Here is a 23,187-nt window from a genome sequence, read left to right as displayed (position 1 = left end):
TTTCAGATCAGCAATAAGGCTTGGCACAGATTTTGGCCCACCAAAGCTTCTGATTTATCGTGGGTGTTTGCCAATAAAGGGGGCTATGAATTCCGGGATCACCTAATTGGCTTCCATTCTTTGTCCTTGCGGACTCCATGAATGACTGTCGCAATTTTCTCATGAATGTATTGAGCAATTCTACTTTTCATTCGGCTGGTAGTTCTGGCTTTTTTTGCCATAACATTGTCTTTGGTTCGCTCTTATCACTTGTGCAACCCTTCTTCTTTATCTTAGAGTCTGGTATTTCATAGGCCCTTTATTGCTAATCATCATAAATCAGAATATTGATGCGTACAGCGATATAGCGATCATAGAATTTATGAATTACTTGGGCTCTCTGCTGTGTGTTGTGACAAGAAAAATGCTGGAATTGTTAGCTGAAATCGAGCCGAGTGTTCTGGGGATCATGGCTCGGCCCTCAGCCACAGCCCACATTCCACGGTTCCTAATATCACAAATAACTTGAAATCCCTCCGAGTTACATCATCTGTGTTCTCGAAGATTGGCCTTCCTAGAACTATACCCGCATTTATTGCAGTAATCACTCGCTTCGGCGCAGTCCCTTAGTCTTGTCAATGTCTAATTGAAGGGAATTGCGGAAAGATAGAATGCTAATAAATGTGCAATGGGAGTCACGACATGACTCGAGTTGTTGTCTACTTTTGGGATACTGCTATGATGATCCCAAATTCCTAAGCATCCCAGTAAACCTGACTAGATTTGTGCTTCTGCAGAAATCAGAGCTTAGCACACCAAAGCCCCAAACAAAGGCGGATGATAATCCGTCGCATTAACTACCTCCGTCAGCATACCAATCCAAACTCAAAGACCAAGCAACTCACCAATAGAAATCATAATAAACCCAAACTCGTCCGTCTCCTCCAGCCACTTCTCCGCCCTCGCCTCCATCACAATCCCCCGCTTGATCTTATCAAACTCTCCCTGCAGATACCCCTGACCACCCCATCTCGCCAGCCACCGAATATACCGCGTGTTCCACGCGTGCTCATCGTGCGCCTCCCAGAGGATCTTCGCCGCAGGGGCGGGCATAAACCCCAGCTCTTTGCAATCGAACGACGAAGTGCCGTGGAAGACCGAATATGCCCATTGTAGTAGGTAGAGAGAAAGCACGGCCCGGCGTTTAGACGTGACATGTAGCCAGGCGTAGAAGGACGGTTGTTTTTGTTCTCGCTCTTCTTGTAGAAATAGCCCTGTGCTGACAACGTGATAAACAAGACGCTGTGTTTGGAAGAAGATGGTGCTGTCTTCAGGGAGTTTCCAGAGGGCGTCTTTGGACGGGAACAGGAGGATGATGGTGTATATTACTACAGCTTGAAGCGCTGCGAGGAGGGTTTCCTCGTCGTAGTCGCGAAACTGTGGATATTTAGACACGAGATAAAGTTCAAGGAGAAGCTGAATTTACATCATCTAGCAGATTGGTGAGTTCTCGGAGAATGGTGCTGTAAACCATTTGCTCTGCTCCCTTGCATTGCCCGTGCCACATCTTCGATAACGTGATGCAATGCGCCAAGGGCTGGGCCGTTTTATTAGGCGACACTTGAGTGGGATGCACAAGTGGAGGAAGTTGGAATTCTTCGGCCAGCATCTTGGGCCATGTGCGGACAACGCGGAAGATGATCTCCATGCTGTGGTTAACTAGTGCCTCGGACGCAGTTTCCGGCGTCTGAGCTGCTTCTAGCCCCGGGGTTAGCGGGGCAGATATGAGCTCAGGCGTTGCCAGGTTCTGGTTCATTTGATCGTCGCTGATTACTATGCCGGTTCCAGCATCCTCAACTCGACGCAATGACCATGGGAGACTCCCTAAGTTGTTAAAGTCAATGTCATCTAGGTTGGAGAAAATGGAGTCCGACAAAGGCTCCACCTCCCCCACCTGCGCCAATGGAGCATGCGATAACATATGCAAGCCATCAAAGTGGCCATCCAATACCGGAGCCTGCGGGATCTCATTACTGGCCGGCGCGGCGTCGGAACTCGGGGTTGGATATTGACAGGCCAGTCCACGCGATGTGCATCGCGAGCAATTGGGCCGTTGCAGGCTGCATCGTGTCTTGTCTGACGCACATTGACTACATGATTTGCGCCGAATCGTGTTCGCTTGTGGCTCGTTACAGTTTCTTCTCAGATGGCGAACGAGAGAGGACCCTGTTTTGTTAACTAATCATGCTCTCGTACGTTGAGTTGAGGCGTCAGAAGCTTACGATGCCCAAACTTTGTACCGCAGCGCGGACACTCAGACCTTTGTGCTGCTGAAGAATTCATTGAGTCTGTCTGAAGCGGCTATCTGTAGGACAACAAATTTTGAACTACTGGTTATCCCACATGAACATATGGATCAGGTCGAATGAGTAGGTGAATGATAGATGTTGATCGATATCGCATTATTAATCGAAACTCGGAATTCCGAGTTGGCCCCGGAATCGATCCGACCAATCAGAATGCGGATCATGGTCCGGCGCTATACGCAGTAAATACTGTGTCTAATTTTTGTCATTGACCAGCAGGCCATGGCAATTAATGACAACAATACAAATTACACCATAGCTTAATAGTAGTCTGTCCATTCAAGAAAGTCCCTTCTGTCATTTTTCCTCTCGCAGCTGCAAATACTGCCCAATCAACCCTTTCATCGTCTCCTCGAAACTAGTAAACTCCCATCCAAAATCCTCTTTAGTCTTACTAGCATCCAATCGCCACTTAATGCTGCTCAAAGATCCCTGCAACGGTAGACTTCCGCTCTCAATCTCAGTGGGAAAGTATTTCCGAGCAATATCCCGAACATGACGATCCCACACAACCCCCTCCGGCGTGTCCGAAGAAAGAATATACTCAGTGTTGCCCGGTATCCGGTCAATGTCCACCGCGTCAACATGAGCGCGCGCTACATCAGCCACATGGACTGGAGCTCCGACATAGGGAAAAGGCGAATTGAGGGAAGAGGAGAGTGCAGGCGCCAGGACAGCCGCCCGAGTACCCTGGAGCAAAGAATCGATTGAATGGGTATCTTTGCTGAGGCGATCATCTGGTCCAAGGACGACAGAGGGCAGGAGATTCACGAAATCAAAATGAGGCTTATTTAGAGCCATGAACTGTTTGGTTTCGATCCGTGCGAGAGCCTTGGATGCCCAGTAGGCTTCCATTGCGCTGGAGAATGGGCCTGTGACTTTGCTGTTTATGTCGATTTCTAGAGAGTTGTTAGGTAGAATTATGTGGTATTTGGGGGCGGTCTTTTTTCACCTGTGTAGAGTCTCTCGCTATCGGGGGTCATGTTCCATTCAAATGGTATCAGGGTCACGCCTTTGAAATGAGTCAGTCTCATTTTTTATGTATAAAGAGTTGTCCGTACATGACGAGGTCAACACAACTCGACGAATCGTAGGCACACGAGTAGCTGCCTCCAGCACAGTAGTAACCATTTTAATGGCTGGTTTTATGATATCAGAGTCGTAGTCATTGCTCTACAATGCGTATTTGTTAGCCTTACCAATAATATAAATTCAATAAAACAGACTCACCTCGATTGCCAGCGGGGAAGCAATATGAATTATCTCCGTTACCCCGGCAAGAACATTCAAGACAGCATCTTCTTTGAGAAAGTCGGATACGATCACAAACTCCAACTTGCCTAGTTTGACGCTTTTGCTAAGTAAATAATTTTTGTGCTGTAATTCGGAGATGCTCTTCTCGCTGCGGACTACCGCGCGCACTTCATATCCTCGATCAAGAGCAGTAGTGAGGGTTTTGAATCCAATATACCCTGTTACCCCGGTGATCTGCAATCGATTAGATATCTTTGTTCCATGTATATCAGAGGGCCCGTCATACCAGGAGCCTTTTGGATTTGACATTTCCCTTGTTGTCTGTCATCTTGTGGGTGAGCAAAGTCGGTGTCAAACTAAATTTCCAGGTTTGAGGATCCGGGTATCACAAGATAAAACAATAATTTGTTTGACTTAAATGGCAATTGTAAAGGCCAAAGTCTAATTATTCTTTTCACCGATCACGTTGCTCTAATAAATACATCTGCTTTATGCTAGCCTCCGCAGCGCAGCCTAGGCCATTCCTTACTGGAACCCGCAGTTCCGAGTTAGATCTATCTAGCCAACCTAGCCCTCCGAGCGAGGGGCGCACTAAAATCCCAGTGTGGACCATATCAAGATATGCCAGACCAATAAGAGACTGGAGAGATAGCTTCTCACCGATCCAACAAACCTACATTGACCTCAATGCCTGCATCCCTCACTCTCTCAACAAACTTCATCCCCAACGCAGACGGAGTAACAACACCCTTCAACCTATCGTTCTTCTCCTCAGACTTTCCACTCTTAGAATGTTTTTCCAGTAAAACACCCGCTCCAACGCAGCTCATCAGCGCCGCAAACTCGTACAACGCACCCTTGCGCGTAAACGATGCCCAGGCGCGAAAGTCCGAAGAATCCTGAACTTTGCCGACGGCGTGGAATTCGACGCTTTCTTTGCTGCGTAGTTGGGTAATATCGGGATTGAGATCCATTTTCCCAGCAATCAGGGCTTTGATGAGAGCACGGATAGGGCTGATTGACAAGAAGACAACAAGTAGTTTCGTTAGGAAATGGATAAGAATGGCACCGAATACTCCAGGAGCTGGCAAATACTCCTTGAATTGAAAACTTGCCCCATAGAGATTAGGATTTTGGCTGGCGCTGCGATAGACGATGGCTTCGTTTCCAGAGCCGTTGAATGAAGTCGTCAAATGGCCAAGCTCCGGTGAATGGCGATACCCGAACAGACGAGTGACCAGTGGTTCCTTTGGAATAGTTCTCGGGGAAACCTGAGGTTTTGGAGACAAAATTGAAGGAGAGGGGCAGAGGAACCAGCTGGTTCCGTAAGTTGAAAAGACATCTAGAACAGTCGTGAGAGAACCGCCCGTCATGGCTTTGATGCTGTAGAAGGTTTAGTATGAAAACAACCCTTGGCCAGGCAGATGAATAACTTACTCCAGTTTACCCGAGCAGACGATCTCGGATACATTCTGACCAAAAGTCTCTCGGATTTTCTTCACAAGTAGCCATGCAAGAATATCTGAGACACCAGACGGAGATATGCCGGGGATTATCTGATTCGCATTAGACGACGTCCATGTCCAACAATGAGACGCACATACTATAGCTCCACTGTCCTGTGCTAATTTGTGATATTTTTCAATCATGTCTCTGATCCATAGTGTCTCCGTGGTGCTGTCTTTTTCAGTATCAATTCTTATATATTCCGAAACAAGACACTTACAAATCAACATAGTGCGTCCCTACCCGGGCACACACGTCCACAACTGGCGTCGACAACTTATGGTAAGGCCCTATACCATTGATGATCACTTTAGCGCTTTTGACAAGCGGCTCAAGGCTGGTTGTGTTGATCTCAACAGTCTCAATTGCTAGTTATATGACATCTTAGCTTTTTCCACTAAATGGCCGCGAGGAATGAAAACTTACCAGGCTGTAGTCTGTCGGGGCTCTGAGCCGTTAGGTCCTTGACTAGCTTCTCCAGACGAGTAGCTGATCTACCAGCGATACACCATTTCAAGGTGGATGGGAAGTTTTCCACGATGAATGTGGCGCAAAGGGAGCCGGTATAGCCCGTTGCTCCGAGGAGGACGATGTCGTACATAGTAGTTGGTTAGAACGATCTGAGATGAGTGATTGAATTCTGCCGGCAACAAGGGGCTATTTAACAAACATATTGAGAGGTTGAGCTACATGCAAAGCAGTAAGGTGTAGATTAAAACTCGGAAGAGGTTGCCATCAATCGGAGTTCCGAGTTGAAGTAGTCATTGAGCAAAGCGATTTATTGTTCTTGTTCTAAATTAATTTGGCTAGAAACAGGGGTAAGTTAGTAAAGTTTACATTAAGTTGCGATAGCCCGCCCGGCTTTTCAACAATCCGGCAATTTGGCCGAGTGGTTAAGGCGTAAGACTCGAATTGAGAGGTTTCCAACCTCCTCAAATATTGATATCTTATCCCTTCGGGGTCGCAGGTTCGAATCCTGCAGTTGTCGATTCTTTTTTTTTCTCGGCCCCCATTGTCCAATCTTTTCCTTGGCCAATCGCCGGAAGGCATTGATTTGACGGTGGGTCTCGTCCTTATTTTTATTGGTGGATGGATGGAATGCGCCCCTTGAACACGGAAACTCCACACCTACCTAGGTCCCCCCTCTTCCCTTCTACGAAGAAAAACATCGTCTTTTTATAATTTACCTCGATTCTAAGACTTTCTCTACATTATATAGCTAGGAAAATAAGCTACCTAGTAAAGGTCCAGCCCAAGTAAATGGTTCTCATATTCGTCTCACCTTATAGCCTCTTGGAAAAACTCGTGCCGGTTGCTTAATTATCTGCTGCGTTCTCACAAAACTATATATATGTGCTCCGTGTCTATTCAACATGAATAACTCCGCCATCGAAATTAATATTCGCAGCCCAAACCCCTCTCCCCTCATCCAAATTCTCCCCGTTATTAAAAGCATGGAACAAAATCGCCTTCCCATCCTCCCGGAAATCAGCACCACCCGGACCACCCAAGCCCCCAACATCGCTAGGATCCCCAGACACCAGCAACGGGGCATCCGGCGCCTGCGCCTTGGTATACGGCCCGCCGACCGCATCAGCAGTTGCATAACTAACATCATACTTCTTGGTGTTATACATGTTCGACGAGAACGACAAAAAGTACTTATCGCCGGACTTGACCAGCGAGGGGGCCTCGACAAGCGGGCCGTCGTTGTCGTCACGGTCGAGAATCTGCACCGCGTCGCCATCGGGAGTCACTGCGTCCGCTTGCAGCTTTTGCAGCATGATCGGCGTGGGATGGGTCGTCCCGTCGCCGTTCAAACTGTTGCCGTCGATCTTGTACACGACGTAGAACGTGCCGTCTGAGTCTTTGAACCCGGCGGCGTCGATGGCACCGCCTTGATCAAGAGGACACGCGAGAGAGTCGGATGAGGGCTCGTAGGGTCCCGTGATCGAGTCGGATGTGGCGGCGCCCAGACAGTGCTTGCTGTCGTCTTCGCGGGCGGCCGCGGAGTAGTACATCACGAATGTTCCGTCGTCCTGAGTATGTTTAGTTTATATGATGTGGTTCTTGGGGAGAGAGAACGACATACCCGCTGGATAACATCCGGGGCCCAAATCCCTGGATGCGCATCATCCTTCACCCAGTCGGGGAATGGACCGGGGAGGGCATCTGTGTCCAGTTTCTCCCAGGTGTTGAAGTCAGATGAGTGCGCGATCTGCGCGTTGATGCCACCGCTTGTCGTTCCGAAGGCGTAGTATCCATCATCCGTCTGGATCACGTTGGGGTCGGGAAAGTCGCTATCGATGACTTGCCACGAGTCGGCCCAGGCGTAGCTGGACAGGAGGGAGAAAGCGAGAGCAGCTCGGATAGGCATTTTCTGTATCTTAATGGTGCATGATACCATCAAAACAACAAGTGCTATGGGCGGAAACAGGCGCTTTTATACGCGAGTAGATCCGTAATGTTTTTCCCTAATCGGGCTCGCAGTGGCTTACTCAAACCAGATAATCGTGAGGACTACTGGGAAGGGGGATCGGCATGCTGGATGCTCCACCGGGCGGTGATGGGGCCAATTATAATTTGCTGAACAGGGTCTGCACAATGTTTCGGGTCTGGGGTTTAATAAGGAAGAACATCTTGAACCCGGTGTTATGGTACAGTCACTGGATCGGGGAAATCCTTTGTATACCTACGGTTTATGGTGACCCTTGGCATATATCCTAGTCGATATTTGAGGTTATGTTGAACGAGGTGAGCGACGCTTTCTTCAAATTCTCTATTCAACTGCCGATGAGGAGACGGCTATGATATCCACTCTCGTTCCGTGATTGGCCACGTCCTCGTATTCTGCAGCGAGTAGCTAAAAAGTCGGCCCCAGCACCATAGCCTCCTGTCAGCCGGGCGGTGCATCCTGTAATTCAGGGAATGTCGCCTATCAGACCATATTATGGCAAGCTTCTGACCCCTGAGAATATCAAAGCTAAGCTTCGAATATATGATGTAACGACCGGTGGATCTAGCGTTCCAAAAAAGGAAAGGACGGGTTTGACATGTCCAAAGAAGTGCTTGAGTAAATACCTATTAAGTATTTGGTTACTACGAAGTAGCAGGGTCTGTAAAAGGTCACGAGTGATCATGCAAGTAACTGAGATCCGACTAATGATTGAATGCAGAAAGGCAACGACTTGGTTTCCAAATGATAGTCAACTGTACATTTTAGAAGATAGGTCATTATGGTTTTAGGCAAATGGATACAGAGGATAAGTGTGTCTTGTCTGTAGTTCCGAAAAGGGGTCTGTTTATTTTCATCTTTCTAACTAATACATTAATCATCCTGAACTCCTCGGATAAGATTTTTGATACCCTGCCCATTCTTCGTCATCTCCCAAGCCTCCGGCGCCTTTTCGAAGGGAACAATGGTGCTAATCAAGGCCTTCACCGAGATCCTGCCAGAGCTGAGTAAAGAAAGAGCGATCTCATAATCTCCCGGAGCATATCGCCACGCCGTTTTAAAAACCGTCTCTTTCTCACACATGTGCAAAATCGGAAGAGTCAGATCTGGCTTCCCAAGTCCAATCTGAACAACCACGCCATCCGGTCCGGATGCATAGATACCCGTCTGGACCGATGATTCAACTCCTGTGCACTCTAGAACGACATCCACTCCCTCTCCAAGACCCAACTCCTCCTTCATCCTCGCAGCTTCCCGGTCAGGCGTAGACTTGAGATCCGGCATGAATGTCTTACAACCAACGAAACCCCTCGCAAAATCAAGCTTGACCTGGTTAATGTCCGACAGAAAAACCTCCTTCGCACCGAATGCCTTCGCCGTCGCAGCGGCAAGAAGGCCAATGGTCCCCGATCCCTGCACAAGTACAGTCTGCCCAGCGGAAAGACCAGCAAGCCGAGCACCGTGGACCGCAACACTCAACGGTTCCACGAGAACACCCTCTTCCAGGGACACGGAGTCTGGGATCTTGTACACAAAGTCTTCAGGGGTGCGGAACACGCGAGCCAGCGTGCCGTGGTTATCGGGAGGATCGGCTGCAAACTTCATGTCTGCGCAGAGGTTATACTTCCCCACTTTGCACTGCTTACACCTTCGGCAGGAAAAGCCGGGTTCGATGGTGACTCGATCCCCGGGGACGACGCTTGTTACTGCTGGTCCGATGGAGTGGACGATTCCAGACGCTTCGTGGCCCATGACGAGTGGTTTTTCGTCAGATACCATGCGCATCACACCGCCATGGGTCCAGAAATGAGCCTTTGAATACGATTAAAATGGTTTCAGAGAATCGAGTAAGTGGGATAGGACTGACATCGCTGCCGCAAACACCCACGTATGCAATGCGAACGAGAATGTCGTGGGGATCATCGAGCGGAGGAACCTCACGGTTCTCAAATCGTGCCTTCCCAGGCCCGTAGAGAAGACAGCAGAGGTTTTTCTGTTGCGTGGTCAGTCCTGGAGATGCCTGGGATGTCGCTAAGATGAGGGACGTACGATTTCAGTCATTTTGAATTGCCAAACCCCCTAGTATCCAACAATCAACTTTCCGTACCGAGATCTGTTGGATCTTGGAAGTTTAATATTGATCCAACATCGAAGATGTGATAGATTAATTGCGGATTAGAACCATACATGACTGGCATTTACACGATTACTTGCTCTCCAGGATCTCGGCGTGATGTTGGCCGATGCACAGCTTCGAGCGAATGAAACCGCTGCCCACCTCGGAGCACTCTTCGCCGCCAGGACAGCCCACCTTTTGTGTTACTACGCCCCAGAAATGAGTGTCCAACTAGGGCAGTCTGCAGCTTACAGCTAGCGTATTATGCTGCGGGGCAGACCCGCCCTCCAGCAATGTTTTTCTTGGAGATATGAGCCTTGCTTTTCGGTGCGCTATCAACCGCGGCGAGTCACGTCCGTCGACTGCGCAACGACAAGCCAAGAATGGATTCCTTGTATCTTCGACCTGTACGTCTTTGAAAGAGGATTCTATGGACAGGATTTGAAGCATTGCTTAGACGCTGATACGCGCTGTGATCTACTTCAAACTAAGACTCAGGCAAAACCAAAAATAATATAGCTAGCTGAGCCATTCATCATGCAGAATTAAATATCCACGGTGCATTCGAATGGCAAGAATTGAGATTGAAAAAAACAGCACCGAGAAAATGATCCGTCTACCACCTAAGAACACAATCTACGCCTCCTGTGTTTCACGCCTCCAGATTTTCAACGGCATTTTCGCCGGCCACAAATTAAATGCTTCTTCCCAATCCAAGTTCCAGTCATTAGACGGAAGCGCAAAGTCATATCGATGGACCAATGTCGCAACGAGAATCTGCTGTTCCATCATCGTAATATTTCGTCCAAGACATGCTCGTGCCCCGGTGGTGAATGGGATGAAGGCGGCCCTCATATCCTTCGTAGCCTCCGACTCGTCCAACCATCGTTCGGGCATGTATGAGTCCGGCTTGGGAAACAAAATCGGGTCACGATGAGCGACATAGGCCGGGACTGAAACAGTGACACCGCCTGTGATTTGCTCCCCTATAATCTCCATGCCTTGCGGGGGCGTCTTTCGCTCGAGTCCTCGAGGAAGGGGAGGAGAGATTCGTAGTGATTCGTCGAGGCAGGCTCTCAGGTACGGAAGACTTTTTACTTTTGCATATGGGGCAATCTCTTCTCCAGTTAGTATGACGTCCACTTCCTCCCGGAGCTTGCGAAGGGCATTCGGGTGCTTGATCAAATAGTAAAGGACATTAGTCAAAGCGATCGCAGTGGTATCAGATCCCGCATCCACTGTGCAAGGCAATAGATATTAGCTTCGAACTTTGTTATTGAATAAAATTCCTTACACAGAATGCTTGTTTCAGCTTTTATCTCGGCACGGTCGAGACCCCGGTTCTTCCCCGTCCGGTCCTCAATAAGGCAACCCAGGAAGTCACTCAGCTTTTCGCCCTTTTGATGTTTCTCCAATCTCGCATCGGTCAGCATATTGACTATATGCCCAAAGTCGTCTGAGTGCGCTCGGAAATGCGGGGAAAATATCTTAGCCAGGCCTTTCAGAAGGTGAAACCAATCAGCGGCTCCGACAAATCGAGAGACTACGCGGCCTCCACAATGCAAGCTCTCAATCAGGCTCAAACTCTGCACACCATTTCCCACATTGCATTTGACCAGGTCAGTCCCGGACTCAATCAAGCCCAGGCGCTCAGTCATAGCAATATCAGCGATCGCATCAAACGTGAAAAGATTCGACCACCGCCGAAAATCAATTGTCAATTCATCCGGGCAGACTTCCGAGCCGACGAGCGGATTGGTGCATCGTTTATCAAATTGCGTGACCATTTTCTCGACCTTGTCCGTGATTTTGAATTCCCATTGCTCGAGATTTCGAGTCGCGAATGCATTGGACAGCATGCGGCGTTTGCGAGCATGGTCGTCTTTGTCCACGACGTTGAGGATATGAGGATGGTCTCCGGTGATCAGTTTATACACGTCGTCTTTGAGACAAGGAGACCCGTGCCCATAGATATCTTTGATTGCGCTCACGCTGCCAAAGGATAAGACACTGGGGCCAGTTCGAAGGATGGGGTGTCTTTCGTGCTGGATACGGAGGTCTCGCGTTCGGAAAGACTTGCGTCGCTCGTAGACGTATGCCAGACTTGTAAGCCCTGATAAGAAGTTCTGGTTGGGATACTTTCGTAAGCGTTTGGGATCGTATAGGTAAGTTGCAAAGGGTGTAATGAAGAGCCAGGCTAGGATGAAGGACACAAGAAGTAGTGCCATTTTCGGTGTTTTTGATATTTTTTAATGAACAGAGTGAGATTTAGAATGGAAAATGAAACTGCTGGCGAAGCCAGTGTTCTCCTGCGCCCTTATATACCCTCCACGACCATCCCGCATACCTATAAGACTCTCTCAACGTCATATTTATCTGGTGACAACGAATACTGGACGACGCATATCTGGCGGTGGGATATCGTTGCCGTCGGTTGGCATTCCGTTTTGGGAGGGCGCGCTTAACTATCCGCTTTAGGAAAGCTAAGAGCACCCCTAGCAGTGTCCACAGGAGATGCATGTCGATGTATACTCGGTTTTAAGATCGGGTTGTCTTGCAGAGGCTACTTCCGACCGAATCCCAGCAACCCAGCTTTTGACAGAGTGAGCCCTGCCGTCTGCCGTACCCCACATACCATTCGAACTGGGGCTTTTGTTCTCCGCACTTCGGCTGTTCAAAACTCCACACACTACCCCATTGATTCCTCATATATGTCATTTCTGAGCTGCAGACTCGCTCTTTACGTCGTATGGGCTTTTGCGCTGTTTTTAGGGGCTACAAATATCATTGGGAAGCCGGATTGGGGCGTTTGAGTGGAACAGCTCCAATCCTATCCCCACAGTCATGCCAACTGGGAAACCTCGTCGAGCGCACAAACGTCGCAGAATAGGTTCATATTCCCCACCTGGTCCGTGGTAGCGTACTAATCGAGACGGAATCTAGGCTGGTGAGACGAATCTGAGATCCCGTGTGATCATTCGTACTGACCGCGCAGTAAAAACTGCCGCAACAGACGTATCAAGTGCGACGAACAAACACCATGCGGTTATTGTATTCGCAAGCATCTCGATTGCAACCCGTCTGAATTCATCGTTCAGGCGCGATTGCCGAGTCCTCCCAACCCAACAACAACTGATGAAAACCCAAGTCCCCAATTCCCAACGCCAGCTATTACAAGGCCCCCGCAACAGACATCACAGGATGCTCATATTCCAGAATCAACGTATGAGATCTTCCAACAAGTATTCAGCGTCAATAGCCTCTCAGCCCCGTCTTATTCTCACCCAGCTATCGACTCAGTTAGCATCTTGACCGAGGAGACAGGTGCACTTTTGAGACTCTACCAAAATGGAATCGGGGCTTGGATGGACATCTTCGATTGCTCCCATACGTACCAGAACGAGGTTGTGATGTATTCGCTGTCTTCTCCGCTTCTCATGCACGCAGTCTGTGCCCTCTCCGCCAGACAAATGAGTCTGATCGACAACAAGTTTCTCTGGGAACCCGTGTCATCTCGTTTCTACGGCGAGAGCCTCAGTCTACTCATCAAGGAGCTTACTGAGCAGAGCACCGATAGCGAGCTTGTACTAGCTGGTACTATCTTGCTGGGTAGCTACGAGCTACTAACGCAACCCGGAATCGACTACCAAAGGCATCTTTACGGCGCACATACTCTGATATTATCTCGGAATATCGGGGAAGAAGGAACCCCCTTTGAACAGGCCAGTTTCTGGATCTACGCGCGACAAGACGTCGCCCTGGCGCTGGTCAATGAGCGTCCAACGCTGACGCCGCCGGCCAAGTGGCCAGCCATTCCAGCGAACGCAGTTCCCGTGGAAGACTGGTTCGGGAAAAAGATTCTCTGGCTGCTGGCAAGGGTGATCGAAGCTAAGTTCACAGTCAAAATTGAACACTGGTCGAGTGTCGAGTTGCGAGACTTTGAAGGTCTTGTATCCGATATCGATTTGCTATGGACTTCTCTGCCTTCTCACGTTCGCGGAATTCACATGAAGCATGCGCTATTCGAGGACGAGAGGCTGTTCAGAGTTTGGTTCCATGTCCCAGCGGCCTGTAAGCTCGACAATCTCATTGAGATCCCCACTGGCTAACAATGATAGCCGCTTTGTGCCTATACTACCATATGGCTAAGATTCTAGCCTATGAATGCCTTTTGGAGAAGTCTAGCGCAGGCTCGCCACCGACAGGGCAGACCGACGTGATGGGGTCGATTCGTCACCATGCTCGTGCCATCGCGTCCATTTGTCTCTCTTCCGATCTTGCAGATAGTGCATTAGTGGTGGCGGTGAACCCTATATTCTACTGTGCGTGACTGACTTCCTATCCAAACACGAGCCGAACTAACCTCTCGTAGCGGCGAAATATCTCTCTTCACTGGCGTTGAAAACTAGGCTGTGGGGTGTTCTTGATCATATAGAAACTCGCATGGGGTTTTATACGCGGGATAGGCAGACTCAGCTTCAGCTTGGGCTGAGTAAATGAACATTGATTTGATCTGGTGTACATTATGTGCTTCGGAGATTCATCTTTAGGACATGAGTGAGCGCCGGCTGGGTTAACGTCCCTATTGTTGTTGTTATTGTTGTTGTTGTCACTCCTTATTCATTGTGTAAAATAATTCAGTCTTAAGCAAGTTTCCCTTTACTATGAGCGATCCCATCTAGGTTTGAAATATGTCAAATACATACGCAAGATAGAAATGCATTTACTAAAAACTAGAGACAATATGTTTATGAGACCAGCAAATGGTCTGTACTTGAGTATTTATTATTATCCCCAAAAGAAATCGCGCGCTGATAGTCCTCTCGGAGCAGGATGCCCGAGGGCACACTTGTTGAAACACAGTTCTCAACGCCTTATCAGGAGCAACAAAGAGCAGCGAAATCCCAGAGACTTTTGCAACCAAGCCCTATGCAGCACCCAGCCCCGCCTTCAAGCTAATCATAGTTCTGAAGAAAGCGTTTATGTGAATAGTGTAGTCGAGAATACAATCCTAGCTATCTTCGAAAACACGAGAAAAATCATCATCTAGTGAAGGAATGAAAGGCTGGCAGAGGGAAAACCTCTGCTTGACGAGTACCTGAACTAGATAACTCGACCTGGAATATCCTGAGTCGTGGAACATACGCACATTAACGTATTTCACACCCGAGTGGGCACCCACGACCGAGCGGGCACCTCTGAATACTTTATGCAACACGGTAGCGGTCTTCCTCTTGAACATTATAGCTGCAGTCAAGACGCTTTGGGGAGATATTATGGGCTTGTTGCTTTGGTTTCGCTCTGTGATGTTTTGTTAAATTGCCAAATGTATTTTCTGTAGGCTTCCAGGTGACCAGGTCGCATTGAATTGTGATCTCCGAGTGGGTAGAAGCGGATAGCAGTCTACCTACTAAATAATCTTTCCCTAGGTGATTTGATACAATAACTCATACTAGTGCGTACGTCAAGTTCAGTACCTAGATGATGTCACGAATCCCTGCATGGCACAGCGGTTCCACCGCAGCATATCCCGGTCTCCCGCCCGTGGCCGTCCCGCCTCATTAGTTTATTAGCTAGGGCGCATTGGGCCAGGGCGAAGTCTACATAAGAAATGACCTCGATCACCAGGAATTATCAATCAATAATCCCTCCGAGACCGTCCGTTCCCTCTCCAATTTTGTCCATTATACTCTGGTCTATCATTCCTCGTCGCCTCAGGCACCCGCAGTTATGCAGCTTTATCGCCCCATTTTCCTATTTTTCGGCACCACTGTAATTGCAGAAGTAATGAAGCTGGTGAGTATCGAACTGGAAGCGATTTGGCAGGTGTTGACATTGGAGGTACCTTCAACTAGGATCCATCCCCGAAGCTTCATCAACGCTGCACTGGTATCCGCCAGTCGCAGAAATTCTCGGGGCTCCTCCAACCTAGCATCATCGTTCAAATGGAACCAGTATCATCGATCTCAGGCATTGAAAGTTCTAGTATTGTCAGTCTTGTCATTTTTGAGTTGGGGGACGAGCATCTGGGTGGACATAAACCAGCGGGAAGCGAAACGGTCAGTATCCGACAAACCAACCTATACCTGTGTTCCAGACAGCTCTAAACGCTCTCATTAATTTTCAAGAGCTTGATCTAACTCAACATTTGGTTATCATAGAAAGAAATTATATGCACGCCCCAAAATGTGAAGAATGGCATTTGCCCTGCCGAACAGCTTGGCTCATTCATTGTTACCCCGGAAGCATTTGAAAATGCGAATCGCCCGATCATTACTCGAGCCGTCAATCTGAGCGAACATGAGACCATAATCTATCCCGTGCAGAACCAGGGTTTCTACTGCGCCGCAACGTACGGCTATTCGACCCGCCGATACTCTGGATTGATGACAGTCCGAGACGTCGACGGACTACTGCCCGCGTTCCAACGTCCGTGTCTCTACCTGTATAAATACCTCTCGGTCGCAGTCGCTGGTTGGAGCATGCTATATGTCGCGATTTGGGCATTTCATATAAAGCAGAGAGGCATGGCAAGCGTATTCCTGCACTCTCTGGTTTTCCTCTCATTCGCGAATGTGGCCGTACGCTGGGCAAGTTATGCGTCTCGAACGCTGCCGGATACCACGAATATCCTAGGCTGGGTGAGCACTGCTTTCGACTCCTTTCAGATTGTGACTTTAGGGTATCTTTTATTTGTCCTGCCACGATCGGGGACGGATCCATATTCATGGGCCATTGCTTCGACGCCTGCCACACCCTGGGTAGTAACAGGAGCTCTAGCAGTCCTTACGACATGTTATGGGGTAAATGAGCTTCAGAGAACGGCCGAAAGCCTCCCAATCTTGACAGTCGTTCTCGGCGGTTCAATGGCTGCTGGTCTCTCCTGGACATCGCTACGTACCTCCAGGGAAGCGTGGCCTGCGCTGAAACAAGATGGCGACTCGGCGGAAGGTTCGATTCATTCATCCATGTTGTGGATCTCAGTCACGGGCGCAATACTAGGCCTAATGGTGACAGTTGAAGCGGCGGTAGCTGTACTCTCCGCAGAGAACGGCTCAGCGTTTGCTGCGAGGTACTGGACTACAAGGTGGCTTCAGTTTGATGAGGTGCTTCGTCTGCTCATTCTGCTGTGCACTATATCTACTATAGTCAGCTATACACTTTACTTTGTTCGACGAGAAAGAGCCCATGCTATGGTATGTCAAACCGAGTCTTGAATGGTCATGGATTTTTCTGACAACTATGTAGAGTGATAGAGATTATGACCAAGAGATGAATACGATTCAGGCCTGAAGTGAGAGTCTCGCTCTACGAGCAAATCGATGTTGACCATATTGGAGATTGAAGCCATAGGAAGTGTCAAATATAATCTTGGTATACATATAAGCATTCACGATAGTTGCATGGTATGGCTTTTAGAGCGTGGTGAGATCTCTCGTTCCATCTTCCCCCTAGGCTGGAATTGAATTCTGCCTCATCCATTCTTGCAATTTCGTGAAATTGCGACATTTATGCTTCGTGTTGAAGTCCGGCAGCTCTCCCAAAGGCCTTGAAGGCGAGGATATCGTCAGAAACGGTGTCACATCTCCGACACACATGAGATTCAACCGGATGGTTTCAATGCAGTGATCAACATGTGCGCGCACTAGATGTGGCTCAGCGTCGAAGGCAGGGGTCTTGCTGTAGTCCCATTCGTCGCGGTAGGTATATTGGCGGATGACATCCTATGAAGAAATTTGGTTAACAGTTGGTTACATACCTTCCGGCCGGAGAGCTTGTAGAGTAGTAAAGATGTGGGGAGGATAGTAGGGACCAAAAACTGACCAGGCAGTGGATCTGGTGAAATGTCTCGATCAACGCATAGACGCCCCCTCCATGCTCAGGGGCGACTCGCTTCCACTCTCCATCGGTAGATTTATTCAGAAGGGGAAGCTTGTTCAGTGGAATATTGACATCTCCAACTGCAAGGTAAATGTTGAGCCAGATGGAGATGATGAGGGTTAACATTCATATTGAGTAGACAATGATATACGCACAGTTCCATAGATCCAGCCAAGCTTGCTCTCTTTCCATGTTTGGCGATCCGCGATATATAGACGGCTGGTGGAAGGCATTCTGAAACTGCACGTCAACATACTCAACTGCGTCAAGCATTGGCGCTTTGAAACGAAGACAGAGTCAGTGCAGGAAATACTCTCGGAGGGAAGGGTTGACTGCAACATACACCATGTTGACAGATGCCTTGCACAACGGGCATCAGTAGTGCCGTTTGTCCATGCTGCAATGCTGAACAGTATGGTAAAAACCCATATCGAAGCAAGAGAAAGCCACGCCAGAAAAGACCATTCCCTCCATATACTTCGTGGTCGAGTAATATGGAGTTCATTGGCAGACAGGTCTTTTCCGTCAATGTCCGTGGGGAGAAAAGCATAAGAGCTCGCCATCATCGGATCAATTAGTCTGATGATAGAAGGCTAAAACGAAAGGTTGTTTTCTTAGAAGAGAGGGATTTGGGGAGACAGGCTCATATGGTGAGCTTTAGTTAACTAGCCACCAACGGTTGACAAATTTAATTGCTATTATTAGGGCACCACACTCCTTAATGGGTTGCGCTGTGGGCGACAAAAATCTAAGCAAACATCTGACTAGACCAAAATACGTATTCTTGCGCAGGGAACGTGGAATTAGGAAGAGAAAAGTCTTCAAAAATCTCTTACGAAAGGTCCTAGAGCTTGCATACAGTGAGTACAGCCCAAAAAATTATTCAGGGACATAATACAGGATTCTCAAAAGTGTAATGATACAAATTGCAAAGACTGAAAATTACTGTCTCATAACTGTCGGTAAAAGATACAACATACATACAGATACACCCTAAAACAGTACATGGTAATATTGTGTAATCCTGCATGTCTCACCAACCTGGATCTACAGGGATTAGATCTCGGGCAACCTGGAAAGTAGGATCCGGGACATGACGTGCTCTATGCTAGCAGTCAGGCTTCAATGAGTGTACGTATGTATTTCTGTATGCCTCACGATATATCTCTCTCCACCGGCTACCTTGCTCCCTAAATCTCCTAAGTACCTCTCCTACTTCTCCTACCTCTCCTAACTCTCCTACCTCTCCTGCCTTTCCTGCAACACCTGCATCGCCTACCTCTCCTACCTTGCATACATTGCCTAATTCTCCTGCATCTCCTGCATCGCCTAGCTCTCCTACCTCTCCTACCTCTCCTACCTCTCCTAGCTCTCCTATCTCTCCTATCTCTCCTATCTCTTCAATCATTGGCTCGTTGTTTTTTTCTTACATACTCCTTACGTTCATTGGCCCTCTAGTGCCCATTTGCGTATGCAGCGACCGCATGGCATCCGCAATCTGGTCGCGAATTTACAGCACAAAGCAAGAACTCAACAAACGCCAGACAATACCAGGAAGATATCTTACCACTCTCGAAGAGCGCTTAGCAATTGCCTGTAAGCCACTAGATCGTTTGCAGCGTGGCAAAGAGAGGCGAACAATGCAGGAATCTAGGCTCATGTCCACCCTACGACGGGCTAAAAAGACATATGTCGACATTCTGCATGAAGATCCTGACATCTTCATACCTTTCATTCTCAATGTTTCAGAGTATGCCTGCAGATCCTTCGATGTAACGGAATTTTGTCAACAACACAAGCAAGGGAGCCGTATTAGCCTCAACATGGATGCTAAAGAGATTCTGGCAAGCATAGCCACCAGACATAACATTTACATGGAGCCAAACTACAAAAAACTGGAGAATTACCTTTTCCCGCAACCGAGACCTGTCACGCTAGCAGACAGCCATAGCCATTGGGGATATCTGGCAGCTAGCTGGAAAGCCACCTATAAGTTTCTCGGCGACCAGATATGTCACGCCATTGAGCTCTCTCCAGCAAGACTCAGCGAGCGGGTCCCTTCAACCACAGACTGTGTGAGAATGAGGTTTCCGCGGGAAAACTTCCAAGATGCCTACCTGATGTTAAATGTTGGATTACATTACGACATTATCAATACCTTGTTCCCACATGCAGGACGAAAACTAGTTTCCAGTCTCCAAGCAGACCCGCCAGTAAGCCATGACTGGTCTAATACGCATGCATTTACGCAGCCAGAATGGTTCGGTGAGTGAACCCCCGCTTCAAAACGGATTACAATCGATTAACACACACAGACAATGCACATTTCACAATCATTGGAGCTTCTGTTAAAGGTATATCCTTGATTTTCTGCTCTGACATCTGCGCTGCGATTGAAAAGAGCAATCTACGAGCATGGGAAAAGGAAAACCTCCTCTCTGACACAACGGACTGCGTTACAATGGAGGTATATCGTGGCAAGCCACACTACGGGATAATCCGCCTTAGACTTGCGTTTGTGGAGTCGTTTGACATTATGAAAACCCTATTTGTGCCTGAGGTCGCAGAGTCCATTCTTCCTGGACCTTGTTACGTATATACTTAGAAGCTTTGCCCCGACGCCCGGATGATACAATACATGACAAGATAAAACCAACTGCAAAAAGCAATTAGCGGTAAATCTAGCGCTTGAAACGTCAATGTGGAGACGTAGGCTATCTTGGCAAGTTTTTGCTAGCGCCTTGGGGCGGGCGCGATTTCGGAGTAGGTGGGATTATTCTTTCCCATATCCCATAGAAAGCATAGAAAATGTGACGCGTAGCCGTAGTCGTAACTTGTTGAGCTGAATAATTATGAACTCGCCATATATAGAGTAGGTAGTCTAAACTCTGTATCTCCGTCAAGACCTTAGCCATTATATTGTCTCCCTGGATTGTCCAATAACAAGCCCCTGGCAATCTCGCTATTGACCGTGCCTGAGAGATACGGAGTTCCCTCCAACACCTCGCGCCAGGAATTTCTTGTTCCCATATGATGGCAAGGCAGGCTGTGGGACAGGACGATGGTCTAACTCTGAACCATAAATCCCGGAACCATGAAAGGCTGAGAACAATCGGTGTTGATATTCTCTCATCATTCCTGTTCGTAGCGGGCTTCGTGCTTTTTTACCATTCAGAAACAATGCAACCAACTGAGCGTGATTGCACAGTCCGAATGTCAGCATGGTGTGGGTGCCCCTCTTCTCCTCCTGATTTACATATGGCTTCGAATCCCCTGAAGCCCTGCTGACATCTGTAGCACCGGCTTTGACGGCCATACAATATAACTGGCTCACGTATCAGAATGATTTTTCAACTAAATCAGAGTATCGTGGAACGCCAACCCCGGAACTGGAGAGTATGTGGGAAAGTCTTTACCAATGTGAGTCTTCTTTAAGTGACATGAAGGAAGTATACCTTAATAACAAGTAAATGAATAATAGTCGACTATTTTACTGTCCCAGACTCTCATTTAGTCGATCTAAAGCAGCCGGCGGATAGAGAGTGGGCTAGGTCGCCCGATGATTCTACCCGGATCATTGCGAACTTGGAAGTGTATCATCAGTTGGAGTGTCTGGTAATAATATTGATTGCGAGCCTGTTCATGGAATAATCCTAGCTAATATCCAATGTTAACAGAATACCCTAAGGCAGCACACGTACCGACAAACCTACAACTATACGGGATTTCCAGCATTTGCAGGCACTGAGGCCCAGATCATGACAAGACTTGACCAGTGCATCGAAGTACTGCGCACGACATTGATGTGTGCTGCGGACGCAACCCCATACCTTATCAAAATGGCCCCTGATCGTCCTCTTGGTGAAGGACCAGATTTCAACACGCTGCACCAGTGTCGAGACTTTTCGAAAGTGACAGAGTGGAGTAGGAAGAATGGCTTGAAGTCGCTGATAAGGGGTGACACAATGGTCTATTGAGATGATTCCTGGGACCCTCTTGATAATAGTGGGAATTTCTGTTAATATGTACAAGTTGCTAATTGGTTATCCGAGCTAGAAGTATCTAGGTGCCGGCTAATAGAAGAGGCGGCAGTATTATGAAAATATATACTGAGGGGTTCATTTAGTACAAATTGATATCGTGACATGAGTTGTACAATGAATTCTCCAGATCAGATCTTCATCATTCTCTTGTTGCTCTCCTAAGAATAGCGTGATAGAACATTCATTTTCCAGCTGTCATGAAAACTGTATTGTCTTTGACCCAGTCGACCATGGCTCCGTATTTGCGACACTTCCTGACAATATTATGATTTCCCCTCAATTGACCTGGTGTGCGCGGATCCTGTTCCATCAGAAAAGGTGTCACGTCACTTAGACACATGATGTTCATTCGAATGGTTTCAATGCAATGGTCGACATGGTGTCTCACGGTCTTGTTCCCACCCGAAAATGAAGCAACCTTCGAATAATCCCAGTCATGACGATAGATGTACTGTCGAACAAGATTCTGTTCCTCGATATTAGCATGGTCCCAATAGAGGGAAATGGCCTCTTGTGAAGAGCACTTACTACGCAATGAATTTGGTGAAACGCCTCAAGCAGTGCAGCAACTCCTGATCCATCCACTGTACGGAATTGTCCATCCAGGGATGATTTGTTGAGCGATGTGAGGGCTTCAATCGGTACAGTGAAAGCGCCGTCTATAGATGTTAGGGATGTCATGAGTTCTTGTTTATCGTACTATATTGCGACAGAATTCGCGAATTACGCCAGAAGCTGGACAGGTGCCCAGGGAGATCACTCACAATTCCAAAGTACATCCCATTCTCTTTCAAGCTCTGCGGTTGGTTTCCCAGTGTACAACTCTGGATTCAAATTGTGTTCGCTGTGCGTCCATTCATACTCAATGACATTCGATAAGGGTGCTGTGACAACCAGAAATGGTGAGGATCCCATTGAATAAATATACTGCAACTGACAGACGAAGACCAAGGTATGAGGTGAGGTTTCACTCACTGTAGGCATGCATTAAATTCGTACATTGGTGGTCGGAGCCCAGTAGGTGAATTCTTGAGATATAGAATACCCCACCGATCGCAAAAAAGAAAGCTGATACTGCAAAGCATAAGGACCTGATGCTTATATGGGATAATTTCCGCTCGGGTTTCGATGCCTCACTGTTTCCCGAGAGAAACGGAGTGAGAACTTCAGAAGTTGCTCCCTCTTCCAGGCCATCAGTAATCTTGTTGGCTGCTGTGCGGTAAAATGTGGACAGAAACTTCACGCCCTCCCACATCCTTGGAACGTCTTGGATGCCAATTGTTGTCAGGAACAATCACTCTCAACGGTCGCCGGTTTGGGATTCAGACAGGCTTAACTATCGAACAAATAGTATCATCTTCGATCCTTTCCTCTAAGCAGGGCGTTTATACCTAGCCATGCTCGTCATTTAATTCGAGCGGTAAGACGTAAGAGACCGCCAATACCTTTCCCTAAAGAGTCCTTTTCTCATGCGTAAGGGCCCACGACAAAGACTGGCAGTTGAAGGGACCGGTATTTCCGCGCATTCAATTGTACAGCAAATTACTGAACTATCCCTGGGCGGTGCGAACTAAGCAGATTAGGAAG

General features: G+C 48.0%; 11 protein-coding genes, 1 non-coding gene and 1 pseudogene across 13 annotated transcripts; 5 read left to right on the top strand and 8 right to left on the bottom strand.

Moving 5' to 3' along the window:
* Positions 1-786: 786 nt before the first annotated feature.
* P170DRAFT_508927 (Zn(II)2Cys6 transcription factor domain-containing protein) lies at positions 787-2,382 on the bottom strand (the record flags this gene model as incomplete). Its single annotated transcript, XM_024854622.1, has 4 exons — positions 2,262-2,382; positions 1,466-2,205; positions 885-1,416; positions 787-836 (listed from the first exon to the last, which is right to left on the bottom strand). The coding sequence occupies exons 1-4, from the start codon at positions 2,320-2,322 to the stop codon at positions 787-789; spliced, it is 1,383 nt and encodes a 460-aa protein (XP_024706118.1). The 5' UTR covers positions 2,323-2,382.
* A 260-nt stretch (positions 2,383-2,642) lies between these two features.
* Positions 2,643-3,927, bottom strand: P170DRAFT_446047 (NAD(P)-binding protein; the record flags this gene model as incomplete). The annotated part of the gene is made up of 5 exons (XM_024850758.1): positions 2,643-3,244; positions 3,298-3,357; positions 3,407-3,518; positions 3,576-3,833; positions 3,886-3,927. The coding sequence occupies 5 exons, from the start codon at positions 3,925-3,927 to the stop codon at positions 2,643-2,645; spliced, it is 1,074 nt and encodes a 357-aa protein (XP_024706117.1).
* A 328-nt stretch (positions 3,928-4,255) lies between these two features.
* P170DRAFT_355574 (uncharacterized protein) lies at positions 4,256-5,706 on the bottom strand (the record flags this gene model as incomplete). Its single annotated transcript, XM_024844096.1, has 5 exons — positions 4,256-4,982; positions 5,037-5,155; positions 5,204-5,276; positions 5,326-5,473; positions 5,532-5,706. 5 exons carry the CDS (start codon positions 5,704-5,706, stop codon positions 4,256-4,258), a joined length of 1,242 nt encoding a protein of 413 aa, XP_024706116.1.
* A 274-nt stretch (positions 5,707-5,980) lies between these two features.
* P170DRAFT_t82 lies at positions 5,981-6,093 on the top strand. Its single transcript has one exon. It is a non-coding gene; the product is annotated as a tRNA-Ser (tRNA).
* A 376-nt stretch (positions 6,094-6,469) lies between these two features.
* On the bottom strand, positions 6,470-7,662 carry P170DRAFT_381859 (glycoside hydrolase family 43 protein; the record flags this gene model as incomplete). Its single annotated transcript, XM_024845585.1, has 2 exons — positions 7,198-7,662; positions 6,470-7,144 (listed from the first exon to the last, which is right to left on the bottom strand). The coding sequence occupies exons 1-2, from the start codon at positions 7,510-7,512 to the stop codon at positions 6,470-6,472; spliced, it is 990 nt and encodes a 329-aa protein (XP_024706115.1). The 5' UTR covers positions 7,513-7,662.
* A 771-nt stretch (positions 7,663-8,433) lies between these two features.
* On the bottom strand, positions 8,434-9,669 carry P170DRAFT_508925 (NAD(P)-dependent alcohol dehydrogenase; the record flags this gene model as incomplete). The annotated part of the gene is made up of 3 exons (XM_024854621.1): positions 9,610-9,669; positions 9,428-9,553; positions 8,434-9,372 (listed from the first exon to the last, which is right to left on the bottom strand). Exons 1-3 carry the CDS (start codon positions 9,619-9,621, stop codon positions 8,434-8,436), a joined length of 1,077 nt encoding a protein of 358 aa, XP_024706114.1. The 5' UTR covers positions 9,622-9,669.
* Positions 9,670-10,312: 643 nt separating this feature from the next.
* Positions 10,313-11,904, bottom strand: P170DRAFT_355163 (cytochrome P450; the record flags this gene model as incomplete). Its single annotated transcript, XM_024844077.1, has 2 exons — positions 10,313-10,914; positions 10,971-11,904. The coding sequence occupies 2 exons, from the start codon at positions 11,902-11,904 to the stop codon at positions 10,313-10,315; spliced, it is 1,536 nt and encodes a 511-aa protein (XP_024706113.1).
* Positions 11,905-12,716: 812 nt separating this feature from the next.
* P170DRAFT_474364 (uncharacterized protein) lies at positions 12,717-14,176 on the top strand (the record flags this gene model as incomplete). Its single annotated transcript, XM_024853131.1, has 4 exons — positions 12,717-12,727; positions 12,825-13,747; positions 13,795-13,998; positions 14,049-14,176. 4 exons carry the CDS (start codon positions 12,717-12,719, stop codon positions 14,174-14,176), a joined length of 1,266 nt encoding a protein of 421 aa, XP_024706112.1.
* A 1,230-nt stretch (positions 14,177-15,406) lies between these two features.
* Positions 15,407-16,969, top strand: P170DRAFT_425111 (uncharacterized protein; the record flags this gene model as incomplete). Its single annotated transcript, XM_024847604.1, has 4 exons — positions 15,407-15,472; positions 15,532-15,735; positions 15,838-16,872; positions 16,925-16,969. The coding sequence occupies 4 exons, from the start codon at positions 15,407-15,409 to the stop codon at positions 16,967-16,969; spliced, it is 1,350 nt and encodes a 449-aa protein (XP_024706111.1).
* Positions 16,970-17,127: 158 nt separating this feature from the next.
* Positions 17,128-17,683, bottom strand: P170DRAFT_425110 (oxidase ustYa family protein; the record flags this gene model as incomplete). Its single annotated transcript, XM_024847603.1, has 3 exons — positions 17,128-17,400; positions 17,436-17,450; positions 17,501-17,683. 3 exons carry the CDS (start codon positions 17,681-17,683, stop codon positions 17,128-17,130), a joined length of 471 nt encoding a protein of 156 aa, XP_024706110.1.
* A 1,599-nt stretch (positions 17,684-19,282) lies between these two features.
* P170DRAFT_492906 lies at positions 19,283-20,162 on the top strand (annotated as a pseudogene; the record flags this gene model as incomplete). Its single annotated transcript has 2 exons — positions 19,283-19,822; positions 19,873-20,162. Coding segments are annotated over 2 exons (830 nt in total), but the record flags the coding sequence as incomplete, so codon positions are not given.
* Positions 20,163-20,737: 575 nt separating this feature from the next.
* On the top strand, positions 20,738-21,534 carry P170DRAFT_425108 (oxidase ustYa family protein; the record flags this gene model as incomplete). The annotated part of the gene is made up of 4 exons (XM_024847602.1): positions 20,738-20,783; positions 20,855-20,977; positions 21,060-21,172; positions 21,235-21,534. 4 exons carry the CDS (start codon positions 20,738-20,740, stop codon positions 21,532-21,534), a joined length of 582 nt encoding a protein of 193 aa, XP_024706109.1.
* Positions 21,535-21,781: 247 nt separating this feature from the next.
* Positions 21,782-22,584, bottom strand: P170DRAFT_425107 (uncharacterized protein; the record flags this gene model as incomplete). Its single annotated transcript, XM_024847601.1, has 4 exons — positions 21,782-22,066; positions 22,129-22,299; positions 22,365-22,424; positions 22,576-22,584. The coding sequence occupies 4 exons, from the start codon at positions 22,582-22,584 to the stop codon at positions 21,782-21,784; spliced, it is 525 nt and encodes a 174-aa protein (XP_024706108.1).
* Between the last annotated feature and the right edge of the window lie 603 nt (positions 22,585-23,187).

The sequence above is a fragment of the Aspergillus steynii genome (genome assembly GCF_002849105.1).
Source record: "Aspergillus steynii IBT 23096 chromosome Unknown P170scaffold_3, whole genome shotgun sequence".
NCBI lineage: Eukaryota > Fungi > Ascomycota > Eurotiomycetes > Eurotiales > Aspergillaceae > Aspergillus > Aspergillus steynii.
Note: the sequence above shows the minus strand (reverse complement) of the source record. Positions and strands in the feature narration are given on the sequence as shown.